Source organism: Halichoeres trimaculatus, unplaced genomic scaffold (genome assembly GCF_033239565.1).
Source record: "Halichoeres trimaculatus isolate MK-OKI-2021-1 unplaced genomic scaffold, fHalTri1.1 fHalTri1_scaffold_6, whole genome shotgun sequence".
Taxonomy (NCBI): domain Eukaryota; kingdom Metazoa; phylum Chordata; class Actinopteri; order Labriformes; family Labridae; genus Halichoeres; species Halichoeres trimaculatus.
Genome location: NW_027437184.1, coordinates 33,090,738 through 33,117,157, shown reverse-complemented (window position 1 = coordinate 33,117,157; position 26,420 = coordinate 33,090,738). Strand labels below are relative to the sequence as shown.

At 42.2% G+C, this 26,420-nt stretch overlaps 1 protein-coding gene across 7 annotated transcripts in view; it reads left to right on the top strand.

Annotated features, from left to right (window-relative positions):
- The window catches only part of tspoap1 (TSPO associated protein 1), a 127,143-nt gene that overhangs the window by 87,778 nt on the left and 12,945 nt on the right, over positions 1 to 26,420 (top strand). For 3 of the 7 annotated variants that reach the window (XM_074671604.1, XM_074671601.1, XM_074671607.1), the window contains 12 exons: positions 2,631 to 2,737; positions 2,822 to 2,931; positions 3,012 to 3,887; positions 11,501 to 11,652; positions 11,760 to 12,239; positions 13,055 to 13,438; positions 15,132 to 15,287; positions 18,090 to 18,192; positions 21,409 to 21,551; positions 21,644 to 21,812; positions 22,454 to 22,522; positions 23,178 to 23,225. In XM_074671604.1, the coding sequence (XP_074527705.1) occupies positions 2,631 to 2,737; positions 2,822 to 2,931; positions 3,012 to 3,887; positions 11,501 to 11,652; positions 11,760 to 12,239; positions 13,055 to 13,438; positions 15,132 to 15,287; positions 18,090 to 18,192; positions 21,409 to 21,551; positions 21,644 to 21,812; positions 22,454 to 22,522; positions 23,178 to 23,225 (2,797 nt within the window). Of the gene's footprint in view, positions 1 to 2,630; positions 2,738 to 2,821; positions 2,932 to 3,011; positions 3,888 to 11,500; positions 11,653 to 11,759; positions 12,240 to 13,054; positions 13,439 to 15,131; positions 15,288 to 15,615; positions 16,429 to 18,089; positions 18,193 to 21,408; positions 21,552 to 21,643; positions 21,813 to 22,453; positions 22,523 to 23,177; positions 23,226 to 26,420 lie in introns of all 7 variants that reach the window. The other 4 variants (XM_074671608.1, XM_074671602.1, XM_074671603.1 and 1 more) reach the window with 4 other exon arrangements.

Here is a 26,420-nt window from a genome sequence, read left to right as displayed (position 1 = left end):
CTTGTTGCAAAAATTAAAACTAAATAAAAACTAGAATGCCTGCTCTAAAACTAATTTAAACTAAACTGTAATGGAAAAAAATGTCAAAACTAACTAAAACTAAACTATAATGACAAATCCAAAACTATTTTAACCTTGGTCTGTGATGGGTCAACTCCATGCTTACATCTGTGTACGACCAAAATTGCTAACACCAGATTATAATGTAAGAAACTTCAGTGAGCTGGTTGCTGGGACTTTTCAAATCCTCTCGAGCACCTTTGTGGGACAAAAACAGAATCCTCATCGTAGATCAAACTGTTGATTCCACTTAGTGGAAACCTGGAATTGTATACATCTTCGATTCATCCGTCTGACACGCTTCACAATTCCGAAATTTCAATTGTGTCTGCGTATAAAAAAGCTCCATGTGAGAATGATTAGGAGGACGTTTCATCAGCTCCACTGGATCCCGATCCAAAAACTGCTTACTGAATCCTCAGCACGTCATGGCACTTTGACAGATTTATCTTAAAAGCTGCTTTCAAATTGACATTTGTTTTAAACCATAGTTGTGGCGCTGTGTGAATATAAAGCAGAGGGTTTTGTGGTGATGTGGATGCTGTCGTGAGAAACGTCTCCTCCTGTATCCTTTTCACAAAACAACTCACTGTTTTTTTAAAAAAAGGGGCGTCTTCAGTCTTGATGTTGTAATCCACTTTGTGAAAATGTGACACAATGACAGTGCAGAGATAGTTAGACTGTCTGTTTGTGTCCTGGAGCTGTTAAAAAGCCTTTAAAGAAAATGTTAGTTGTTGTTTTTAAACCAGTTTAACCCCTTCAAGAAGGTTTCAGCTGGTGCCTGCTAGCCACTCTTGCTAACAGTTAGCCAAACCAGTGTTTCTTCTCTCCTGTGTTAGCGTTTGGGTAGCCTTGGCTGTCGGTCTGTGATTCTCAGCTGCTTTACCTTCTTTTCTCTCCCTGGTTATGTCATTGTGAGGGATCCCTGCCTGCAGCTCCTCTGCTGTCTTTGTATGCACATAGACAGGCAGATTGCTCATCAAGATTACCAAGACAGCCATGCACGATCACATTGATTGTGTGGATTTAATGGATTAAAAAGCCCTCCTTAACCTCTCTCTGTCATCTCACGCGAGTGCACACTGTAGCTGAATGTACCAGCACTCTCTCTGCTTGCTCAGAGGAGAAGTCCACTGTCATGTTTTCAGGGTTTTTGTTGTGCCCTGTGTCCAAAGCGTCAGAGTCTGGTCTTGCGTAACAGACAGGTTGGTGGTCTTTTCATCCAGTCTGCCCACAGTTCAATAAAGCTCATATTTAGTGAGATAATCCACTCGCCTGTGCGGATTATGAAGGTTACACAGTAGTAGTTGTAAGTGATTATCTTTAAAAAGGTTTTCCCAGTGATCTATAAATAACCCTTCTTTATTGTATTTAGTGGAACAGCCATGAATGGAAATGAAGGTGGTTGTCTTCAAACCACAGACTCAGACAAAAACGCTGTGCAGCTTTTAAAGGAGAACAGTCAAACACAGTCACTTAAAACTAGTTCAGGATTTACAAGAACAGGCTTTAGAGACTGACTCCTGTTTTCTAAAAAAGCTCAGTCATGTTGTAGTCATCCCAGGGTCAAGAATCTAGAGATGTACACAGTTTCAAGTCAAGGCCTATGGATCATAGAATAGAAAATACTTTATTTATCCCCAAGGTGAAGTTCAGGAGTCACTGCAGCAATCAATAAAACTAAAATAAGAAAGTGTATGGAAAGTGCAGAAAGCTTCATAAGAAAATAGATGCTGACAGCTTGTCCATCATTGTCCAGTTCAGCCAGTCTCCACCTCCACAGGGTCCAGGACTGAGCTTCTTCAGCAGTCTGTTCAGTCTCTGTCTCCTGGATCCTGTCTGCTCACAGCAGGTGAAGCTCTTCCAATGTGGCGTTGGTGTCGGGTTTAGCTCTGTTAGCCATGTCTGTGAATAGCATGATGCTACTCTGCCTTCTGGTATTCCCTCTGTTGCTAAGTTAGCATGGCTAGCTTGTCCATCTTATTGGAGATAGATCTTACGTTCCCAATAACGATGGATGGAAGGACAGGTCAATGTCGTCACTTCTTAGCTCACACCTGAGAACCAGCACATCGTCCTCACCTCATTCCTCCTGTGGGAAGACATCAGGCCATGCACCAATTAGCATTGGCATGCTACAGGCTGCTAACAGCTGATTTCACATGTAAACAATGCAGCCATGGTTTCATGTATGATCTCCAGATAAAGACAGGAGCAAAAATAGTAAAAATATCACTGAAGACAAAACCAGTTTGGTGTCCATGACCAACAAATGAGCCAAACAAAGTAATGATCCACTCCAAATACAAAGATGACGAAAAAGAGATGAAAAAATTACAAGAAATCGACAAAGAAGAGAGAGATGCTGTTACAGACAGCCACAACGCCGTGCCAAGCAAAAAAAACAAAACAAAACAATTTGTTGTCTGTTTTTACCTGTGTAAAACATTTAAAACAGTGTTTTAGCTGTAGGTGAAAAGTTGCACTGTTTAAAAGCTGCATGTCTTATTTGTTTGGAGAGAAAGTTCCCTGTGGGATACACCTTCACTGTCTGTTTTTGTGTTTCTCAGGTGGACACAGCCAGTGAAGTGGAGGAGCTGGACATCGACGTGGCTCCTGCACCTTACACAGCCAGCAGAGGAGCAGCCAAGCTTCAGGTTTTCATAGCCAGATACAGGTTAGTGTTTAACCGCCGTGAAGTATGACTCAGCATATATTTAGTATGGATCAGAAATAATTCCCATGTTTGTTTTTTTCTCAGCTATAACCCTTACGATGGCCCAAACGACAACCCTGAAGTGGAGCTTCCCCTCACTGCTGGGGAATACATCTACGTGTACGGAGACATGGATGATGACGGCTTCTATGAAGGTATGAGCAGACTGTGGATAAGTAAATCTGTGTTTTTGATCCTAACATGGTGCTCAGTGTCTCACTTGTGCTCCTCACAGGAGAGCTGATGGACGGACGGAGAGGGCTGGTTCCCTCCAACTTTGTGGAACGCGTATCGGACGATGACGTGATGAGCGCTCACCACCCGGAGACAGGGGACGCGTCTCACAACTCTCTGCTCGACAGCAGCCTGCACAGTGCCAGCCACCAGCATCACCTCCACCTGGGTATCAGCGCCTCAGGAAGGACAGACACCCATACCCCCTGTGGCCCTGCCTCAGCCCCCTCAGACTCAGCATCGGCCTTGGCTGTCCCAGCCCCCCTCACCAACGGCCTGGACTTGGATTTGGAGGAGGTGGGAGTGGACGTCGTGCCTTACCCACGTAAACTCACCCTCATTAAGCAGCTTGCCAAGAGCATCATCATCGGCTGGGACCCTCCGCTGGTGCCGGCTGGGTGGGGCAATGTGTGGAGCTATAACGTGTATGTGGACCAGGAGCTGCGGCTCAATGTGCCCTTCGGTTCTCAGACCAAAGCAGTGCTCGAGCGGCTGGACATAAACCTCAAGGCCTACCGCGTGTCAGTGCAGAGCCTGACGGAGAAGGGCCTTTCTGACCAGCTGCGCTGCAGCATGCTAGTGGGTCGGGACGTTTGTGTGGCGCCCACGCAGGTGCGCGTGGAAAGGATTACCGCCACCTCTGCCAACCTGACCTGGCTGCCCAGCAACAGTAACTATGTGCACATTGTGTCCTTGAACGAGGAGGAGTGTGAGCTGGTGAAGGCTGGCTGCTACTCGCTGTGCCTCAATAACCTCTTGCCGAGCCTGCAGTACACCGTCAAAGTGGAGGCACGGCCGCACCGCACGCCATGGGAGCTACCTGTGGAGCGGCGGGAACACAGAAGCGCAACAATCACCTTCAGCACGCTGATGGCAGGTCAGGATGCAGTCATTTCTATTCATAGAGTGAGATGTTCAGGAAAGGTGCCGGGCATGTCACTCTTAAAAAATAACATGTTGGTCATAAATGAATATCAGCAGTGTCAGGAGGTAAGGTCAACGACACTGATTATACCACAGATAAGACTTAACTGTTCTCTGAGATCAACTAAAAAAGAAACAGAAATATCAAGTAATATAAAAAATCTTAGAGAATCGTTTCGGATGATAGATTCTTGCATCATAACCTGAAAAAGCTTCATGTCAGGTCAGGTATTTGTGTATTTTTGTATAAGACAGAGATCGAAGATCGTCTTTACAAGCTTACTAAAGCTTTGTGTTTCAAGAAACCTCACAGAAAGAGTCTGACATGTTCTGGACTGTTACAGTGTTAAACGTTGGTGATTCCTGAGGTGGTCACAATCACTGTTCATGTCACAGGCAGATGGAAATTTGACCCTCCAAGCCAATTCCAATGTGAACATGTTCAATCTGTTAGCCTTTCAGATAGAACTTGTACTTTAGGGGAACAGAATATTTCCTCAGATCAGGCCTGCTGTAAAACACCAGGGGCAGCTGTGAAATTACACCACGACCAAAAAATATCTCCTTGTATCAAAAAGCGTGTGTTACTTCTCTGTTTTCATGCTCCTGGTTTAAAGGGGCTGTAAGGAGACTCTAGGTGACCTTAAAAAAGTCCCCCTTTCAGATATATGCCTGATCGTAATCCACACTTTAAAATGAGATTATCAGCGCCAATACTACAGATTACCAGTTATTTTAGATTGCTACTTCTTAGCTTCCTGCTCAGGTCGAGCAGGACCAGATTGATTTACAGCACGTCTAGGTCTCCATGACAACACCACGCTGGCCGACAAAGTAGTCTGTTAGTTAGTAGTCTGCTGAGAATGATTTCTGTGATTAATTTTGTAGTGATGGTGGACACTTGAGCCTAACTGTCAGACAGAAAAAGGACAAACAGGAGAGTGACAGTGCACTAGCTAAAGGCTAAGACACAAGCTAAAGGCTAACACAGGAGCTAATCTGTTTGTGCTAATGTTCATTTTAACCCACAGTCAGCAGTTATTCTGCAGTGGTCTGTTCAAACTTGAGAGTCTATCAATAAAATGAAGAGTGAGGTTACGTTAGCTCTGATTGGTAGATGACTGGCAGGATATAAGCAGGATTCACTAACGTTACACATTACAGACATGTCTCAGAGCACCGAGCTGCTAGCTGCGCTAATACAAATAGCTACTAAACTGCATACAGATTGATTTACAGCAGTGTTTACTTGATGTCATGTTAGCCTACAGATACATTGGAGCAGCCGATAGCACTACATATAGTTGACTGCTACAACATTTGCTTGATGCCAGGTTTCAAACTGTAGTGCTAAGTAACTGTTCTGATAAATACCTTACTTCAGCACGTTGTATCCAGTAAAAAGTTGACTTGAACAAAGAAAGTTTGTTTCAATCCGATCTCCATTTAATTCCAAAACACACACCTCTCTAAAATAAATTCATGACAGTGTGCAAAGATTTCAAGCCAGGAGTGGCGAGGCAGTGCAATTAAAGCAGATCCTCCTCATAGCATCATTAAGTTGATGACATAAGCAGAAATCACTGTACTGATAAATGGTCTCAAGTTTAAGTGTAAACAATGTCCGTTTGTTCGATTTGTTCCTTTTTAACGTTTAGTTTAAAGCCTAAATCACAACAAACTGTCATTTTCCATGTCATCAAACACTCCATCATCCCCTTGTCAAACAATCCTTTTACTCTTATCACCTGAAGCTAAAGCCCGCCTGCTGCTCTCTGAAGCTGTTACTTCAGTTTATTACAGCATCTGCCATTAGTCCGTAGAAAAGACACATTTATCTTTTTTCAGTCTTAGTTATTAACTCTTTATAGCTGTAGAAGACTTTCCTCTGATGGCTGTGTGTTTGTCCTCACACGGTGTGCCTGAAGGTGTGTGTAACTGAAAGTGTTGCCTCAGGATGCTGCGACTAATGCTCCACTAATCTGCAGATCAGCGGTTTGATCCTCGGCACCTTCAGTCCACATGTCAGAGCGTCCGTAAAGACTGAACTCCAGTTCTTGCAGCAGCTCAGTGAAAGTGTGAAGTCAGACATTTAGCTTGAAACACTTGGAGCAGTAGGAGAAAATGTACTTTATGCTTTCTGTGCAGTATTTACCTTCTTACAGTCAGGTGTTGAATTGTCTTGATAGCAGCCTGCATATCCTCTAAGCGAACAGACTTCTCACCATCCTCCTGTCAGTCAGCCCTCCTTACTCCTAAATTTGTCTCTGGTGCTGTATGGATTAGACTCTTTTATTTCATTGTTTTTTAATTTAACCTCATATTGAGCAACTTTTGTGTTTTTGGAATTAGAGTTCTGTCAGTAAACCTTTCTGGAAAAAAGTTTGCCTTCTCTGAAATAGATAAGAGAAAGAGGAATGATGATTGAAAATGGATTCTAGGAGAGGCTTTGAGCTTTAATCAACAAAGCAACGTTTAGTTATCTGCTCACCAAGATAATATTGCTGACTCTACAATGGAGGAGAAATAAGGCTGAATAGGTAGGGAGTTACAAAGCTTCAGAGTTGACCTTCGAGCCCCCCCAGCAAATTAGACCAAAGTTCTGAGCTGTAGAAATCAGAGTATTTGATATGGAGTCTGTCAGTTTGTTAATCTGTCCACAAAACAATCTCAGGAGAAGTAGCACTAAGATACACTGACTGATGAGTGAGTTTGTATCCCACTGTCAGTTTGCTGCACCTGCATTTGTTGTCTGGAATTTTTAAGTCATCTTGAAATAGTCTTTCTTTTATGTATTTGCTTTTTACATAATCCATAATTTAAAATTAAGTCGTTTCTAAATGTTGATTGATGACATTTCACCACCTAGTGACTTGAAGAAAACGATTAATTTTGTAGTGATGGTGAAGACCGTAGCCTGACTGTACACTCACACCAGAAGCGGTCTGAGCGTCGGCGGCGTCAAGCTGCAATTCATTTTCTATGATCGCCGGCGTCGAGGGGCGCTCGAGGCAGTGGCGATCACAAGGGTCACGTTGCGAGCGTCACTAGCGTCACTAGCATCACTAGCGCCACTTGCGTCAGCGGAGCGAGCGATGAGCCGAAGTTGGGAGAAGCTCAACTTTATGCAAATGAGCAGCAGCGCGAACGAGGCATCAGCCAATAACAGGCCAAACTGTATTGCCAGGCAGAAGATTTTGAGGGGGAGAACGAGGTTAAACAATGGAGGACAAACTTATTATTGCTGTGTCCAGCTTCCCTGAGCTGTAATCAGTGTCCCTGTTTATCTACAGGAACATTTAAAAAAAACAATGATTCTTGGAAAAATATATCCGACATTAGATTGATCAGGAGTGTTTATTTGTGAAATATTTGTGCCATCAATGGATATAAATATATATATATATATATATATATATATATATATATATATATATATATATATATATATATATATATATATAATTTATAAAAGCATGAAAAACAAGAATGATTGTACGTTGTCATCCAGAGCACAGCTGATCCTCCCAGGGTTAAACATCTGCACCGCAGCTTGTAACCCCCACCCCTTCGGCAGCTCGCAGCGCTTCCCCTGCCTGCGAGCTTCTGTGTGTTTTCAACTGCCAAGCAGTGCAATGAGAGTGGCCAGAGCGTCGACGAGCAAATTTGACACTTCTGGTCTGAATGTACTGTAACTGTCAGACAGAAAAAGGAATGAAGAGCGGAAGAAAGATAATTGGGTTAATCTGTTTGTGATAATGTTCATTCCAACCCACAGTCAGCAGTTTTTCTGCAGTGGTCTGTTCAAACTTGAGAGTCTATCAATAAAATGAAGAGCCCGTGTTCTTTGCCTGGTGAAGCTGGAGTTGGTAGATGTTACACGTTGCAGACACGTCTCAGAGGAACACTAAACAGATAGTCTGCTCACCTTCTGGACTCTAAACTACAAACTAAGTTTACAGAGTTTGATGGATGTCCCCTGTCAAACTATTGCTATAGCTACAAATAAACACATTACCATGTCACTTTGCATCATGGAAAAAGTTTTAACCTCTTAAGATCCCACATCCACATGTTTGGACATTAAGTTTAATAATAATAATTATAGGTGGGACTTGATTAAAAAATAATCGAATTAATTATACTATTTGCAATTAATTAATCGTAATTAATCACATTTTAATCACATCAATATTCAACATCAGAAGCAACACTTTTCAATTCAAACAGATTTTGTAAAAGACTAAATCGTTGAATATTCTCATACACAAGTTTAAACAACAAAATCCTGTTTATTTTGGTCAGAAGATGTTTTCTTTGTGGACAGATTAAAAAATAATCTAATTATTTACAGGATTTGTAATTAATTAATCTAATTAATCACATTTTAATCTTATATCTGCTTAAAGTCCCAAAATAAAGAATTTGAATTCTAGGGCATTTCAAAATTATAGTGCATGACTAATGGAATGAATACACGAAAAAGAGAAGATTTGTAAATCCTTTTTTTTTTATCTGGACAATATTAACTAAAATGTCTGTGTTCCCTGCCATTAAGATTGGATTACTGTTTACTAAGTCAATAGAAGTAAATTATATTTTTCAGCGGAGGGAGGCGGTGTCTGGTGGAGCTTGTCAATCAAAATCCTGCTCGTAAACTACTGTGGGTGGTGCACTCTTTGGACGAGAGCTCAGCATGGATATGAGGAGAAATGTAAGATGACAGAGACACAGAGAGATGCTGCGAGTCAGAAAAGTTCAGGCAGCTCACGCTCCAACTGAGGATGTGTCACGGTAGTTCAGAGAGAAAGAGCGGCGCCATCATGAGAAAAGACGACGGAGATCATGGAGAGGATCAAAGGATGCTCTGAAATGGCGGGCAGCCCATGAGTTAATCGTATGTTGATTTTTATAACGCGTTAATGTGCGGTGTAATTAATTAATCTAATTAACGCGTTAAAGTCAAAGCCCTAATAATAATACGTTTTATCAAAAAGTGCCTTTCTAGCACCCAAGTACACTTTACAAAAAAACATAATAAAAACACACTGTATTAAAATCACAATTGAAATAAATAAAAACAACATACACGAGTGACACAGTTAAAAGAGGGAGGAAAGTTAGGGGTATTTCTGCCTCTCAGACCCCTGATACTCCACTTTTTATACCTTTGATCTCTTAGCCACATTTAGGGACACTTCCCACATCATCTTTTGATGAAATAACAACATTACACCCATTTTAGTGAAAAAACTATGTATTAAAGTTCAATAACAGGACTAACAAACAACTAATAGCGACCTTATAACACAAATAATCAAACTTCCTGTACAATGACCATGTTTAGTTATCAGGTCTTACTTATCCCAAATAGCAAGGAGAATTAAAAATTGCACACCAGACAAAATCTTGGGTCTTAAGAGGTTTAACAAGGAAAAGTAGAGTCAAAAAGAAGTTCTGATCTTCCTTCATTTGCTTCAAAACGAACACATGCTTTGGCAAGCATCACGTCTTTATCTCAGTGAGTGATGGTACTGATGGGAAATGGAGTCTTTATATTGGAAAAAACAAAAATGGGCGGTCCTCACAGCACCTTAAGATAGTTCACAATGTGTGATATCGTTTTAGTTCCTGGTCATGCAGCCATAGATGTAGACAAGAAGATCCCCTCTTGGTGTTATTAAGCTGAGTTTTGGTGATAAGATTATTGTATGTTGATAAGGAAGTATAAATGGCCACCCCTGCCTCCACTAGGGGTTAATTTCTCATATGTAGGCCTGTCACGATATCAAATTTTGCTGGACGATAATTTTCCAAAATATTATTGCAGATAAACAATATTATTGTCAATGTTATTTTGATTTTTTTTCCATTTTTTCATTGATGTAATTATGATAAATGTGATAATAAAGTATGTACACCATATCAAAAGCAAGAAACTTTAATTTCTTACGAGTATTTAACTGTTATTAAAAGGACAGGATCTTTTAAATAAAATAAATTAAACAAAAAATATAATAAATTTAACAAACAAGAAAGATAAAAAAAATACAATGAAAATGAAATGGACTCTCTTTTAGAAAAAAATACATGTAAGTGAAAATAATTAATACTAATCAAAAACAATAAAACATAGACCCTGTCTCTAAAGAAAAAACAAAACTCCAAAAAAAAACAACAATAAAAACTGTAGCCTAAATAAAAGGGAGTTTATACAGTTCCTGAATTGTTTGTAACATGTACTTTTTCCCAGTCAATCAGTACTGTCTGTCAAACATTTTTAACATTTCTGGCTTTTAATCGTATTGAAGGGCTGCATTTCTTTGGCAATGTAGCTGTCTTTGAGTGCCCACCATTTGGCGCTTTTATTTCTTTTTACTTTGCAGACCAAAAGCCTCAGTAAGAGCGGATTGTCAAAGAACAAGGCTCCGCTTTACCTCCCCTTCTTCTTCTTCTTCGCCACTATTTTCAAACAAATGGGACATATCACCTCGTTGGTGTTCATGAGCTCACACTTTGTTCATTCGGATAAAAAACTAAATATTCCCACACTGGGACTGTGGCAGGCGGCTTAAAAACCGTATCTTTGGTGCCATCACTCATATTAGCGTGTGTTTCCTCCTTACCCCTCAGGACGCTAGCTTCAGCTCTCTCCGTGTGAACGCGCGAGCAGCCCCGTCTTCACCCCAAAGATCGCATTTTTGACAGATGCTCACTCCGCTATAATTCCGCTAAATCCGCTATAGAACCTATGCATCCCGATGTTAGGAAAGACAGACGTAGTGAGCCATCTTCTCATTCAGCCACTTTGGTGGAAAGAGAGGAGGAAAACAAACATGCATGCACGTGTCAGTTTATCGAGGCTGGCAAACTTACCAAGGACGTTTTTATTTATCGTTCGTAAATCGATTTATTGATTATCGTGACAGGCCTACTTATATGAGTATCAAACTCTGAATCAGTCTTTGACTGTGATCTGTTTGCAGTTTGCAGAGCTACATGATACCTGTGTGTCATACCCTGCTGTAAATTTCACAGTCCCATTTTCACACAGACATGGACATGAGGTTTTAATAAGAGAGGAGTTTGTGAGATGTTATTCACCTCTCTTTTATTAAATTTTATTGCTAGTAGTCACTTCCAAGGGAAATATGTTATGTGAATGATCACGACAGACAAAACACTTAAAGATTCAACCTGATATTGATCCTATATCCCATAAACCTGATCTGCTTCTCCAATAAAACAGACCATCTCTTCAGGCAGGAAGCTAAGCAGTGTGTGTGTGATGAGTGTCATCTTATATTTGAGTTGACTTCATTAAATAATTGTGAAACTTGCTTTAGTTTCATGCCAACTGTCTGGGAACTCAGGTACATGGTTTCTGAATTTCTCAGTCCTCCTGTAGACCGTTAGGTCGTGTTATTTCTCAGTAGAGAGATGTAGCTGTTACGTTAGTTTTTACTGATCACATTTTGGTTCAGTCACTTGATTTTATCATGATAAAAACACATTTCTGACATCTGCTTCTCCCTGGCTGTGGTGGGATGACTTGGTTCCCTGCAGGCCCCCCTGATGCTCCTCTGGACGTACAGCTGGAGCACGGCCCCTCCCCAGGGATCGCTCTCATCAGCTGGCTGCCAGTCACCATAGATGCTGCTGGGACCTCCAACGGGGTCCGTGTGACTGGATACACAATATATGCTGACAGGAAAAAGGTAAGAACTTGTTTTTCTTTTCACAGATGACTTTGTGAAGAATAGTCAAGATTGTTGATGTTGTTGGAATGTTGGTGTTGAATATATCTGTTGTCCTCCCGTCAAAGGTGCTGGAGGTGTCTTCCCCCACAGCCGGCAGTGCTCTGCTGGGCCCCTCTCAGATCCAGTCCCTGCAGGCAGCTCAGGAGCTCACTGTCCGCACCATGTCCGCCCATGGAGAATCCTGTGACTCCCTGCCTGTCGATGTGCCCTCCAAGCTGGCTGCCATCATGTCCGGTCCAGCCGTCGTCACCCCAGTAGTGCCAGCCCTCTCCTGCTCCCCTGCAGGTTGCACTAGCCTGCCTCCTCCTCCTCCGTCCTACGGGAACCCTGCTGCCAAAGTCTCTGCGCTGCCCTGCTCTCTGCCATCAGACTCTCACTTCTCTGGCCTCATAGTGGAGGCTGTTGCCAACCCTTCTCACGCGCTCCACTCAGAAGATCGTCTCTTATCTGCCTCATATGTGAGGGCCTGGGCCAACCCATCTTCTGCTGCTGCCTTGGCTGCGTGTGAAGCCACATTACCAGTAGCCTGCCCCATAACTCCTGTGGTACGCCATCCTGCTTTATCTAAGATACATAGTCTGTTTTAAGCTCAGAGCTTTAGATTCAGGTGAAGGTTGTTTGACAAACTGGCCTTTCATATGCAACTAATTCAAGCCTCGATGCTGTCAAACCTTATGCTACCTTATGGTAACATAACACCTTATTAAGGATGCACGATATTGGATTTTTGCCGATATCCGATATGCCGATATATCGAAACCCCTTTTAGCCGACACCAATACCGATACCGATACCGATACCAATACCAATAATAACAAGTTTGTTGCTTTTTCACTGTAAAGAAAGCTAAGTCTATCCTGTACTGGAATTTATATGTTACTCTTATAATACACTTGTGACGGTCTTATTTGTTTAAGAAACACACATAAAACAAGACAAAAAACATTTGATTTTACCATAAATAAGAAATGTATTATTTTTTCAAACTCAAGACATTCAATATTGAAATACAGAAAAATAATTTCTTTAGATCACATGAACTTTAAATGTACAATGCATTTTTAAACATAACCAAGTTGCATTTGATTATTTTAGAGCTACTGTAACAACCTGGTGACAGACACAGAGCTCTGCAGCGCAAATAAATGAAGTGCTACATTTTATTTAAGGAGCTTATTTTTCAGATGGAAAATAATAATCCTAACTGAATAGCATCTTATCGGCTGTGCATATCGGCAGAAATTTTCATATCTGCCGATACCGGTAAACGTGTTTTTAAGCTTTTATCTGCCGATACCGATATTGTGCTGATAATATCGTGCATCCCTACACCTTATAATGGCTTTCTTTTTGTTTCTAGGTACATGTGACCTCCCCTATCACCTCAGCGCCTCCACCATGTCAAGTTGCAGTACCGACGCCTGCACCACCCTCAGCAGCAGCAGCAGCAGTGGTGTTAGAGCAGCGCAGAGACACTGACAGCCCTGGAACCATACGTCCTTTTCCATCCATCACAGAGTTCATCGATGACCCCAGTGCCAAGCTCGGGACTCCTGAGCGCATCCCGACTCCACCCAAAGCCCCCATCACAGACCTCCTTAACCCTCAGGACATCAACATCCACCGACCCCCTGTTTCACCGCTGGAGTCGGAGACAGAGGAGGAGCGAGAGAACACCCGCCTGGTGTCCATCGAGGAGTTTTTAAGGCAGGACCAGCAGACGGAGTACTGCAGGAGGCCGCAGGTCAGCCCAAGTTTTGATAATGATGATGTTATAATTAGGGATGCCCGAAATTATTGGCACATTATCGGTATCAGCTGATATTGGCCTAAAATTAAAATATCAGATACTGACCAATACACCAAATTCTGCCAATGAAACAACAGGCTGAAGCTGCAGATGTTTTTTTTGCTTTTTGTGATTTTGTTTGCACAGTTCAGATGAAGAAGTCACATTTACCATTCACCAAAGTAAACTATTTTATTCAATTTGGGTTTAATTGCTGTACAGTTGCACTTCTCATATGTTCCCTGTGAACAGAGGTTACATTTACTGGCTGTAACTCGTGAAATTTTCCCTGTTTATTGGTAATGTTGTGATTTCCTCAGAAAAAGCATCATCCAGCTTTCAAGTAGGATTTATCTTATGGAATTATTTTGTTTGAAAGCAGTTGACATAAATAAGTACACAGTTTCAAGTATATATATATATTGTTTTGCACAAGAAACGAATATTACATGACAAATGTGATAAGAGCATGCACCACAGTGCAATAAGTTACTTCCAATACAGAAGAGAGTTGATGATCTCTGCAATTATGTGTTCAGAAAAAATGTCGGTATGGGTTTCAGCTGAATGAGTTGTTAAATATTGGCATACCAAATATTGGCAAAAAAGTAAATGTAGATTGTGCTGCAGGTATCTTCATGATCCTTTTAATGCTGTTTCTACCAATTCCCTCAGGCCTAAAGAAAATGTTTTGTCCACATTGATCATGATGCAAGTTTGTCGTGAGTTAAAGGAGAAGAAGAGGAGATACTTATTTAATCCCTGTTGGGGAAATTCATTTTTTCTTCTCTCTGTTGTCTGATCATGCTTCACACACAGGCTGATAAACAAACATGCACAAACAGGTTCTAAATGGAGAAATGTCAGTGCACGGGGGCTGCCAATGGACCGGCTTCCCAGGCAGTTTAGGGTTTGATGCCGAGTTTACAAACATGGTTGATACAAGGGCTGAACAATTTGGGGAAATAATATAATTGCAGTTTTTTTTGGAGCGATATTGCACTTGCGAGCATGTAATTTTCCTTCTTCTTTTTTTTTTTTTTGGGGGGGGGGGGGGGGGGGGGGGGGTCCAAATAACCTATGACCACTACAAAAAAGGATGCTGTCATCATAAACAATTTTAACAATTCTGATGAAATGAAATGAACTAATGCATGAATTGATTCGAAGCATAATCTGTAAACATTGTAATATCTTTGTGACCTAGTGGAGAAGTGAAAGAAATATATCTAAAGTCTATCCAAAGTTTACTTAATTTACGGCTTTATGCAAGGAACATTTTTATGGAGAAATCTTTCTTTCTTTCTTTTTTATTTTCCTCGTATAAATCGTGGAGAAAAAAAAACAATCATTCACTGCAAACAGACCTTAAAAAAGTACATAAGAGCAATTGAGAAGTCAAATTAAATGTCAGAGATATTTCTACAAAAAAAGGTTTTGCTGCTTCTCCACAGTGAATGATTTGAACACATGAAGTCCAGAAAAAAGACATGGATGGGTTAACAATGTAAAGTCTGTCTCCAGTTTTGCTGTACAAATTAAAAAATGCATCGTTTTTGTTTTCACACAATTGAACTCTAAAGACAAAAGACTGTAAAAGATTAAGATCTGATATTTTGTTTTAAGATGTTGACTCGTTTTATTTCAGATTTACAGCAAAGGGCTGGCGGAGCCTCCCAGTGAATACAACGCAGACAACAGCCGCTCAGATCTGTCAGACATCCTGGAGGAGGAGGAGGAGGACCTGTACTCTGACCACCTGGGAGACGTGCAGGGCAGAGGCTTCACTGTGGCTGCTTGCAGGGTAACACAAGTTTGTGATCTTCATGTGTCACTGTCACACTCATCCATGTTTCAACACGCTCTGTGTGAACTGTCTGCAGGGAGAGTTCACATCTCAGTTCATCAGTTTGTTTTTCACGCTTACAATCTCACTTCTTTTTTCTTCTGTCATGTTTTTTGTCATGCTTGATTGAGATTTTGTTTTTCTTCCTCTTTCTTTTCTCTTCCCTTTGCATGGCCTGGTTGCCCTCTGTGTTCTCTACACCTCTCCTATTGTCATCGTTCATTGTTTCTCTCATCCCACCTTTACCGTAAACCCCACTGGTTGCTTTGATTTACGGCCCGTGTAGTTACGAAAGTTGGCGACTCCTGAGAGTGATGAGGAGATTCAGGAGCGGATCCTGAAGCTGCCTCCTCAGGTCCCCCACAAGCAGCTGTTCAGCATCCCCGAGGTGTCAGAGGAGGACAGCTGTCATGAAGAGCCTTTAACCCACCACGGACAGCCCCGACCCAGACCAGGACTCCTTCACCCCAGAGACCCAGAGAGCATCCACCACAGCCCCCAGCATCACCTGCATCACCCTAACCCTCACCCACACTCACACGTCCCCCCTCCCCATCACCACTTCAACAGGGACCCCAGATCCCTGACCAAAGAGCCTGCACTGAGGCAGGGACCCCTTCCAGTCAAACCCAAGAGCCAGCACAGGGTGCACTACGCAGACACAGTGGACACCATCAGCTATCCTGGAGAAGGAGACATGAACCTCTACGAGGGTCCAACCAGCAGGAGACCCTCGGCTCGTCGCCCCACCCAGCTGACCCCCACCAGCAAAGCTCTGCTCAGAGGGCTAGGGGACCGCCTTAGGAGGGAGGCCATGCTCAGGAGTCAAATGGCTGTCGCTGTGGGAGCCAACCCTGGGTATGGTCCTACCCCGCCAAGACCCTACCCAGTCAGCAAAACAGTACGCTCTGTGAGGTCACCTGTCGGTCAGGAGACGGAGATCGACGTGGAGTACGGCACGGACGACAACGAAGAACCCTCCGAGTACCCTCCTGGGGAGGTGGTGTTGGAGCAGATGAGCTCTGAGTGGTGGATTGAGGGGGCTCATGTGGAGCCGTGCAGACCTCCGTACCGCCGAGGCCTGAAGGCAGACCTGCCGGTAAACATTAATGTGGGACAGAGTTTCCTCCTTAGTGACTCTAGTAGATCCCCTGTAGTCCTGTGGGTGTCACATCTGACCACCAGAGATTTTTATATCATCATCATCAACATCATCACTGCAGCAGACACAGAGAGGGCTGGTCACACATGTTTTTCCAGATTTTGCAAATTAAGTTCAAGAGAAGTCCATCCTGTTTGTCTTCAACACATATTTTTTATCTTTCTGATTTCTCGATACTTCCATAAATCTGAATTTGAGCTTCATCTCTGTACACCTGTTATAATTTTCACTGAGATCTTTAGAAACACTCAGCTTCAATCTGTCCTAATTCAGCTCTTAGTGAATGCTCATACTCACTCCATTGCTGCTAACACCACCACAGCCCAAAAGAATAACAGCCTTTTCATTGTTGTATGAATGACGAAATTTGTTCTCAGTAACTGATAGAAATAAGGATAAAAACTATGTTTGTTTTCTGTTTAAATAACATACAGCCAAATGTAATGTTATTGTAAATACAGTATATTTGATAGGTAGCACCAGTATGTTTACGTCAGTTAGAGGCGGGGTTTTCTGTAATGGTCTGAACACCATGGTTACATCACTTTTTCCACATGACAGTCCTAGATGTAAGCATGGCAAAGAAGTCCAAATGATATATACACTTTGCTAGAATAAAATACCTCCAGCTGCCTGGACTCTGACATCAAATTAGCTGTAATACAGAATTCCAAGTCTTAAAAAGTTAGGAATTTTGATTTTTAGAAAAAAAGAGTAGCAGCTGTTTGAGTTACTCTTGCAATCAATAAAAGTTTGAGTGAGCAGAGGTTATTGCAGATTTTTTTTTCCAGGTTTCTAGCATACAGCCCCAAAGTTAGCAATGCTAGCTTGGGGGTTGTAACTATAGACTGTATATAGAGTGGACAGCGTGGCTCAGCCATTTACCATTGTATGGTTTTGAAGCGGGATTCTGAGGGATTCTGGTAGAATTTGAGTGGAGCCAGGTGACAAAAATATTATATATATTTTTTTCTTTTGCGAGTCTAATCACTTCTTGACTCTACCTTCCATATTTAACAATCCCTGAAAAAATCCACAAGAACCGCAGCTGTCAATCATCGTTGAACATGACGTAAAACCTTGTTTTTAACCTCAGATAACTAATGAAAACGAAACTTTTCAGAAAAAATAGGACTTCAATAAAAGGCAGCCGAATGATATCTTCAAATCACCACAACAATTGGACGTGAGAAACATTCCTACGAGGTGTATTCGTTTTTTAAGGTTTGACCACAGCCCATCTGGAATGACTGGAGAGACTGATTTTTTGACCTATACTGCGGCCAGCCACAAGGGGGAGCAGTTTTCGTGGCACTTAAAGCTGAGCAAGATGACATCCATTTTTTTACAGTCTATGGTTGTAACACATCCTGCTGTGAAATGACTGAAAAAGGCCAGTCCAAAAACAGATAGAAGCTAACAGAAAGAGACTTAATAGTTGATGGTGAAGGCATTTTGCGACTTTTCGAGTGGTTATTGGGGAAACAGCAACAGTTTAGTTTACTGCTCATTTTTCTAAGCCTGAGATTTCCCTTTTGTCTTGTTAATACTTGTGTTTTTTATTAGAAACGTGTTGATGCCTTGTTTTTCTTTTCCAGCAGGAGCCTGGCCAAATGCTTCCAGCTGAGGCAGGTCCATCGTGGGGAGTCCAGACTGAGCTCTCTTCTAAACCAGCAGGCTCACAGGCCAGGCAGCCAAGAGGTCAGACACCGTTTCCCATTCTGTCTTCCTCTTTCCTCTCCCTCTGTCTTGATTTGTGTCCCTCTGTTATCTCAAAGATGGTGTGTCAGGATGAGATATCCTCCTGACACACCTCTGCTTTCTGTTGGCAAGTCCCTGACATGATGGTAGTCAGATTAGCACCTTGTGTAGCAGGGGAGGGGGAGGAGCTGGAGCTGCAGTGGTGAAATGGGAGAGAGCCTGCTAAGCTGAGAACAGGCTTAACCCAAAGTGGCTTGTCATGACAGGAGGAAGTGACAGACATTAAAATAGTAACCTCGATTAGCCAGCAAACAAGCAGCCTACAGAGCAGACCTGGGAGCTTCCTTTTCCCGTCGTCTTCCCTCCCGTCTTTTCTACAGATGACGACACAAACTGCTTTCTCAGCTCACTGAATCTGACCTTTCTTGTGCTTGAGTGTGTTCACAGTTAACGGCACACATGAATGCATAAGTGTGCATGTGCAGATAGAGGAAGGGTGCAGGGAGAAGTTGAGTCCTATCGACTAGAATATCAGTGAGGATGTGAAAGTGTGCTGCCTGTGACTCTTGCCACAGATGAGCTGATTCTCCCTAATGAGATAGAGAGCGCGTCTCTTTGTGCTGCTTAAAGCCTCACTGCAGCCCTTCAGATTCGTCACTCGCTGTCAAACAGTTCTAACTTTGAGCCACAGTGATGCTGTGCCTTTTATCTGCTGTGATAAACAAAGAGCTTTAGACATGGATTTATTTTAAACACTGCTGTGTGTGACCCCTGACTCTGAACTTATGATCATTCAAACACATTTTTAAACTTGTGTGTTTTAATAAGATTCCTCTGATCTCTGCTGAAGCACGGTGCTCTGGCTTCTGCTTGTTGCTTTAGGTCATGAAGTAGAGCCCGTTTGTCAAACAGCTCGCTAATCTAAGGATCAGTGGTTTAGCTTGATTACCTCTTTTAAGGACAGGCCTGTGCTCTGCAAACGCTGTTCAGAGCAGCTCTGCTGTTTGCAGCGAGGGGGGAGGGGCAGGCTTGTTGCAAGCTCTGCACGATTCCTGTTGCAAATTATAGAAGTCGTGTGATATCAGTGGCAAGGAACTGGATTAAATTTTCACATGTCGCCAAAGGAAAGAAGCAAAGAGCATGCAGTCAAAGTGTTCATGTAATAAGCACATATTCAGACATTTTATCCCTCTCTTTGTCTATGATATAATTGTGCCTGATTCTACATTTTTCATTCAGCTAGCAAAATAAGAAATCTACCTTCATCTGTGATTACTCACAACACATGCCTGATGTCCATATGAATGGCTGATCTGCTGCTGTTGTCAGGATTTTTTTCTCATTCAGAAACTTTTTTACTTAAGGAATAAATAATGGAATTGATGCAAAGGCCCTGTGAGGAATTTACAAGTGATCTTGAATAGTCCATCTTTTTTTTTCAGAACTTTTTATTTTGATTTTTTGCACTTTAAAATAGAACACTATCTGAGACAAGGGCAGTGATGTAAAATAAAAGAAGGTGCAAAACATATTACATACATGTAAAAATATTGCTGCATATAATGCAAATGTACATCTGATATACATTATATAGTGCAATGATACAGAAAACCAAACAAAGAAAATATTTAAAAAAAAATGAAAAAATAAAAATAAACATAAAGACAATAAATGAATAATGAATAATCATTAGATTACAATTTAACAGGTGAACATCATATTTGGGCCCGTTTTAATAACCTAAAGAACAGCCTCAATAACCCAAATAGATCAGATCATCAGATCATTTTGGTGATGGTGTCGTTATTTACATGAGATAAACCTGTCCCAACATCTGCTTCCACTCAGCCACATTTAGTGATTTAACATTCGCCCAATTTGCTCTTAAAGTTTTCTTTGCAACCAACAATAAAATATGTAGAATGCATTTTTGGTCAGCAGTGAAAATGGCGACTGGTGAATAGTACATCTTTTATAGTCCCACTGTCCATAATCCACCGTCTAAAGTTAGAATATCAGCACAAAAAACAGTCATTTCTAAATAATATATTTCAGTATCCGTGGTCGGGTCTTATTCTTGTGAACATGAACATAAACATCTGTTTATAGACTGAAAGTTTAGCGAGGTGAGAGATCTGTGTTTTTCTCAGCTGAAAAGTATTTCTTGGATTTGTTTTGTAGTGATGGTGGACATGTTAGCTCTGATTGGTAGATGACTGGCAGGACAGAACCAGGATTCGCTAACGTTACAGACATGTCTCAGAGCACAGGGCTGTGAGGAATACTAAACAGACTATCTACTCCCCTTCTGTACACTAAACTACAACCTGAGTTTACAAAGTTTGACTGTTGTCACCTTTCAAACTACCAATTAACATGTCACCTCGTTGCTTTGCATCTTGGAAAAAGTTGTCTTGGAGAAAGAAAAGTACAATTACAAAGAAGATCTGTTCTTCATCCATCTACTTGAAAACAAATGAACACTGATTCAGTTCAAAGGTGTCACAGTGTTAAACACCAAACAGATAGTCCTCTCTACACACCTTTGTGCGTCAAAAGTTGGAACCATAGACTGTACATAGAGTGAACAGCATGGCTCCACGATTTACCAAAAATATTTTATTTTTTTTCCAGAGTCTAATCTCTTCTTGGCTCTCCCTACTGATATATTTTACAATCCCTGAAAAAGCTAAACAAGAACGGCAGCTGTCAATCATCATTAAACGTGACGTAAAACCTCGTTTTTAACCTCATATAACAAATAAAAAGAAGACTTTTCAGAAAAAAAGAGGACCTGAAGACAGGGCAGACCATTTATATTTTTAAATTACTACAACAATCAGACGTGAGAAACATTTCTACGAGGTGTCATCATTTTTTGAAGTTTGACCACAGCCCATCTGGAATGGCTTGGGAGACCGATTTTTTTACCTATACTGCAGCCAGCCAGCAGGGGGAGCAGTTTCTGTGGCGACCTCACTTAGAGCTGCGTAAGATGACGTCCATTTTACAGTCTATGGGTGAAACCATGATATCCAGAAATATAAGTTAATCAATAATTTTGTGTTTGTTTGGTACTTTTGCCAACAATACTTTCATATTACAGAAAGATCCGGTCGGCCGAGTTTCAGACATTGTTTGAATTTTCAATCCTGTAGATAAATGTGTTTGAGTGGCTTTTGGGGAACTAATGACACTTTGTGTTTTTTCTCTCAGGGGGTGTTGATTCAGCTAAGTTGAAAGCAGACTGCGACATTCGGATCTTTGTGGCCCTCTTCTCTTACGATCCCACAACCATGTCCCCCAATCCTGATGCTGCTGAGGAAGAGCTGCCCTTTGGTGAAGGACAGATCATCAAAGTATGTCTCATTCAGCTCAAACACAACATTCAACAACAGTGTGTGTGTGTGTGTGGAGGAAAGGTCAAATCAATCCTGACTTCTTTATCCAGGTGTTCGGAGATAAAGATCCAGACGGGTTCTACCGTGGAGAGTCCGCTGGTCGTCTGGGCTTTGTGCCGTGCAACATGGTGTCTGAGATCCAGGTGGAGGATGAGGAGACCCGGCAGCAGCTGCTGCAGCAGGGCTTCCTGTCCACAGCCGCCTCCATGGAGAAGATAGGTAAGAAGATTAGGTCGTAACCTCAGGGTGAAGTGTTTGCTCTGGAAAATGTTCATAGACTCACGTAAAAAAAAAAGTATCAGAGGTTTTCATTTGAATGTGTCTTTCATAACTTTCCTGCTGATGTTGAAGTGATAAATGAAAAAAGCCTCACAAATCTTAAAGATTCTGGATCACAATCCTGTTTTTAAATTTTACTTTCTTTGAGTTGGTCAGCTGTGTTGACAGAAACACTACAGCACATATATTTGGCTGTAACTACTTAAAAAATAAAGAAATTCTGTGACCTGTTGACATTTTGAGGCAGCAGGAAGCACGTCTTCATGCCTCTATGGACGGCTTCTCATGCAGGTTCCTGAGAGCATAAACTAGAGTCAAAGTGTTTGCCTGTGGCGAGTCGCACTTTGCTTCTGTTTCCTGCTTTACACCCGGAGCAGAGTACACGATGGTTTAACCTTTTCACTTCCACTTGTTCTCACTGCTGTGTCTGCTGCTCACTGGTTGGTTTTTTTGAAAACTGCTCTCCACTGGCTTCTCATTGTCTTCTCTGTCTGGTCTGCTTCTCTCACAAATGTTCCATCTCTGTGTTTCTTTTTTGGTTTCAATTTTCTGTTGGTTTTCCTTTCTAAAACTCCATAAAGGCACTCGCACACATGCACAGCTTCCGCGTCGCCCTGTCCCACCGCCGAAACCGAGACGGTCCAAGAAAGGTGTGTCTCGCTGCAGTTTGTGACCTCTCTCCTTCCTCCTCTCTCCTCCTCTCTGGTTTGCTTCTCTTTCTTTGATCAAGCTTCTGCTCCTTCACTTGCTGCTCTTCACTCAGTGACCACATTTAGGTCAGCTCCTGTGATAAAGAAACCTGGCGTTTTCCAAATCATGTGCTGAAATAATCCACTCTGCAGCACTTACACGCTCTTTCAGACTGAGCCAAAGAATAATCTTTGCATTGAAGGATTCCTCACAGGTCAGCCTTTAGTGATGCAGATGTAAAGGCCTCTGCAGCAGCTTCATGACTCTTCTAAATCATTCACATAACGACTGAGTCAGTCTCGTCTGCTCTCATTGGATATTTCTGTAATTCATTGCAGACATTTGCAGCAGAATTCAGCCTGATTTTACAAAGTCAAAGATAAAACTTGAAGTCACCACTGGCAGAATTCTGCTTCAGTGTCAGAATGCATTACATGATCACTGAAAGTCCACCTGTTGAAGCATCCACCCCCTCTGATCTCCATCTCTGACTCTGTGTGTGTGTGTGTGTGTGTGTGTGTGTGTGAACTGACACATACTTTATCCTCAGACTGGACTTCTCTCATATCATTAAGTTTTTGTGCGTATGTCCCCCCCTCACCTCCTCTCTTCCAGTGGAGTCTGCAGCGCTCTGGGAGGAGAGTTTGGACTCCTCCAGTCAAGGTTTGTAGTTTAGTGTTGGAGTTTCTGTGTGCACCTGCATGACTGTAGACTCTCTCTTCAACACTTGCAGGGGACAGCATGTATGTTGACTTTTCATCCTCTGACCACAATGGTATAATCCATCATATTCACATGGCTGCCATTATCCAGAAGCTCACACAGAGTACACTTACTTGAAAAAACTTTGGAAACTGATCGCCTCAAAATTCCCCAGTAAAGTAGGTCACTTGTTTTAAGTTGAAAAGAACTGTGTTTAGACAGCTCATGTCATGGCAGTAACCTTGAGTGTAGTTAACACAAAATTATTTGTTAGGTTAACCATAAAATATAACTTTAGATAGTGATGTTTATTGTGATGTCGTTTTGTAACTGTGAGTGAGGAAGCAACTCAGTGGATATATGACTCTGCTGTACTTTGAGATGTTACACAGAGGGTACAGGCTGTCTGTGTTCTAAATGGCACAGACCAGCTGTCTATGCTCCATGACAACAACCAGCTGTCTGGTCTGTCCTAACTCAAACCCATCAACACATCTCATTTGTTAGCATAAACACTAAACACATTGTTAAAATCACTGAGTACATGGACCCATGCCCTGTGGAGCACAGATAACTGGTCTGTGCTGCAGAGCACAGACAGCCTGTCCATGCAACGGAGCACAGATAGCCTGTCTGTGTAGATGAGCACAGACAGCCTGTGCCCCCACAGCCTGTACCCCTTTTCTACCTAACTGGTCCTGGTGCTAGTTCCAGGCCAGTGCCTGGCTAAGCTCTGGTTCTTTGTGTTTCCACCAACCAAGAACTGGCTCCAGGTGCTTAAGGCCCCGTTTACACGTTTCATCTGAAAATGCTAAAACGCAGTGAAAAAAATCTGTGTTTACATGTAAACGCTGAGCGACTGAAAACGCTGTAGTAAGCATGCCAGGCTTAAAGTCGGCGCTATAACTGTCTTGTCCAAAAGCCACTTTTGGTACATCTCCACCGAAGTAGAGTTTGGCTGATCATCTGGTGTTTTGGGGAATGCTGAGAGCAAAAGTGGAGCAACAGATGCTCGTTTTGTTGAAAGACAGTCAGCAGATTTAGCATGTTGAGCAGCACAAGCACAGGACGGTAGTTTGTGACAATCGTAACAACGGCACTATTGCCCTGTTGTATGTGCTCCCTGGAAGCGTTATGGAGTGTGACATCAGCGTTTCCACTGAAAATGTCAGCTTACTGTTCACATGGCAGCGTTCAAGAAAAATTCCACCCTGGGGGCCGTTTCCAAAAGTTTGCGCTTTAGGTCAGCTGAAATGCCGTTTCTGTGTTACGTGGGGCTGAAACTCAACAAAACTTTTGCGTTTCAGCCCAAAACTGTTGTTGTGTAAACAGCCCCTTAAACTGGTACATGGCAAGCATCAACTCTTTCCTGGCTTGAAAAGGTTCATACTGTCTCCTTAGTTTATATACTATTTTCAAAGGGTTCTTTTTGAAAGACGGAGAGGTTTGTTTACCTGCTGTCAAGTGATGGTGAGGTGACGTGTCATAGGCTGCTTTTGTGGATTTGCCAGTCAGCAGGGAGGCTTGCGCCCCCTACTGACTGGCGCCTTCTCCAGGACCGCGTCCCAGGTGTGGGATAGGGTGTACACTCCGTCGTCCCGGTTCATAGATGTTAATGCACGCTTCCTTATCTCGATGGCTTCTCTAATCCATCTATGGACACCTGGGACGCAGTCCTGGAGAAGGCGCCAGTCAGTAGGGGGCGCAAACCTCCCTGCTGACTGGCAAATCCACAAAAGCAGCCTATGACACGTCACCTCACCATCACGTGACGCTTCTGACGAAGACCCCGGAAGAGGGTTGAAACTAGTAAAGCAGGTAAACAAACCTCTCTGTCTTTCAAAAAGAACCCTTTGAAAATAGTATATAACTCTTTCCTGGGCCAGAGATGAGCACTAACGAAGCACCCACTATGTGGGGGGCCTAGAGTGGGGCTACATCGACCGACGATCAGTGTGAAAAACAGTCATTGTTCAAAAAGGAGAGCTGCTGGGCGAGTTGTCCATTGTTTTGACAGTTTCCTCATTAATGATTTGAGATGGGGCCAAAATTAATGCACTAATACCTTTCCTCCCTCATAGATCAGAGCTGCACCTTATTGTCTTATTAAACAAACTAAACAGTCTCATGTTATTTATCTTATTTACATGGCTGGGTGTCTCTTTTACCTTACATTCACATTCACATTTCTCCCTGCTCTGTAGTGCACGCAGCAGAGATCTGCTCAATTTACCGTCACACAAACACATGCCCGTAAGTGTACAGCAGGGTCTCATATCCACTGTGTTTCCTCCACACTCACGGTTACAAAAGATCACCACAACAAAAGAATGTCTTTGCTTTAAAACTACGGTGAAGTACTGGCAGCAGGTTTTCCTGTATTTTACAGTGTAATTTTTTACAGACGGCCGGTCCTAAATTGAAGACGTAACATTAAAGTTAACCCGCCAACTCTTACTGACCGGATAGCTGATAATTTCCTTCCTGTTTCTTTGGGGTTTGATGATGGTTCATCTTCACTCACAGTATTTAAGTGAAGGTCACCTTAGCCTGATGAGTTTTATTACTTTCATCACCACAACGTTAAATTAACTGAGTGAAAACAAAATAAGCAGGCATCAGTTACAGTCACTCTTTATTTAAAGTAAGGATTAAAATTAGGTTTTACAGTGTTGGGAGCTTGAATGCTTTATATAAGTCACATAAACACAAAGAATCTGGAGAAACCAGGAAGAGAAATTCATCCAAATTTCAAAGTAAAGCAAAACAATTTTCAGTCTTCTTTAACCCACCCTCTTGGAAACAGCTTGTTACAGAAAAATAAGGCAAAGGTGTGAATTAATTCTATAATTATCTGACCACACTGATGTGCGAGATCAAACTAACATTAGCTATGCTAACATTAGCTGCCAGTTAGTCATCAAGTGTGGCTTAAGAAACATCTTACAGAGGAGCTGGGACACATCATCAGTGATGTAACCCGGGGTCTCTGGCTGTTTCCGGTCTTTCAGCATCAGAGGTCTCAGCCCAGGTGACCCAGGTTGATGAGACCCCGGCCTGAGTCCCAGCCACAGATCTCCTCTCTTGATCCAAAGTCACCTTGTAGCTTTCTCTGCAGAGGGACCACCCTGCAAATCCTCGTCAGCCCACCAGAGG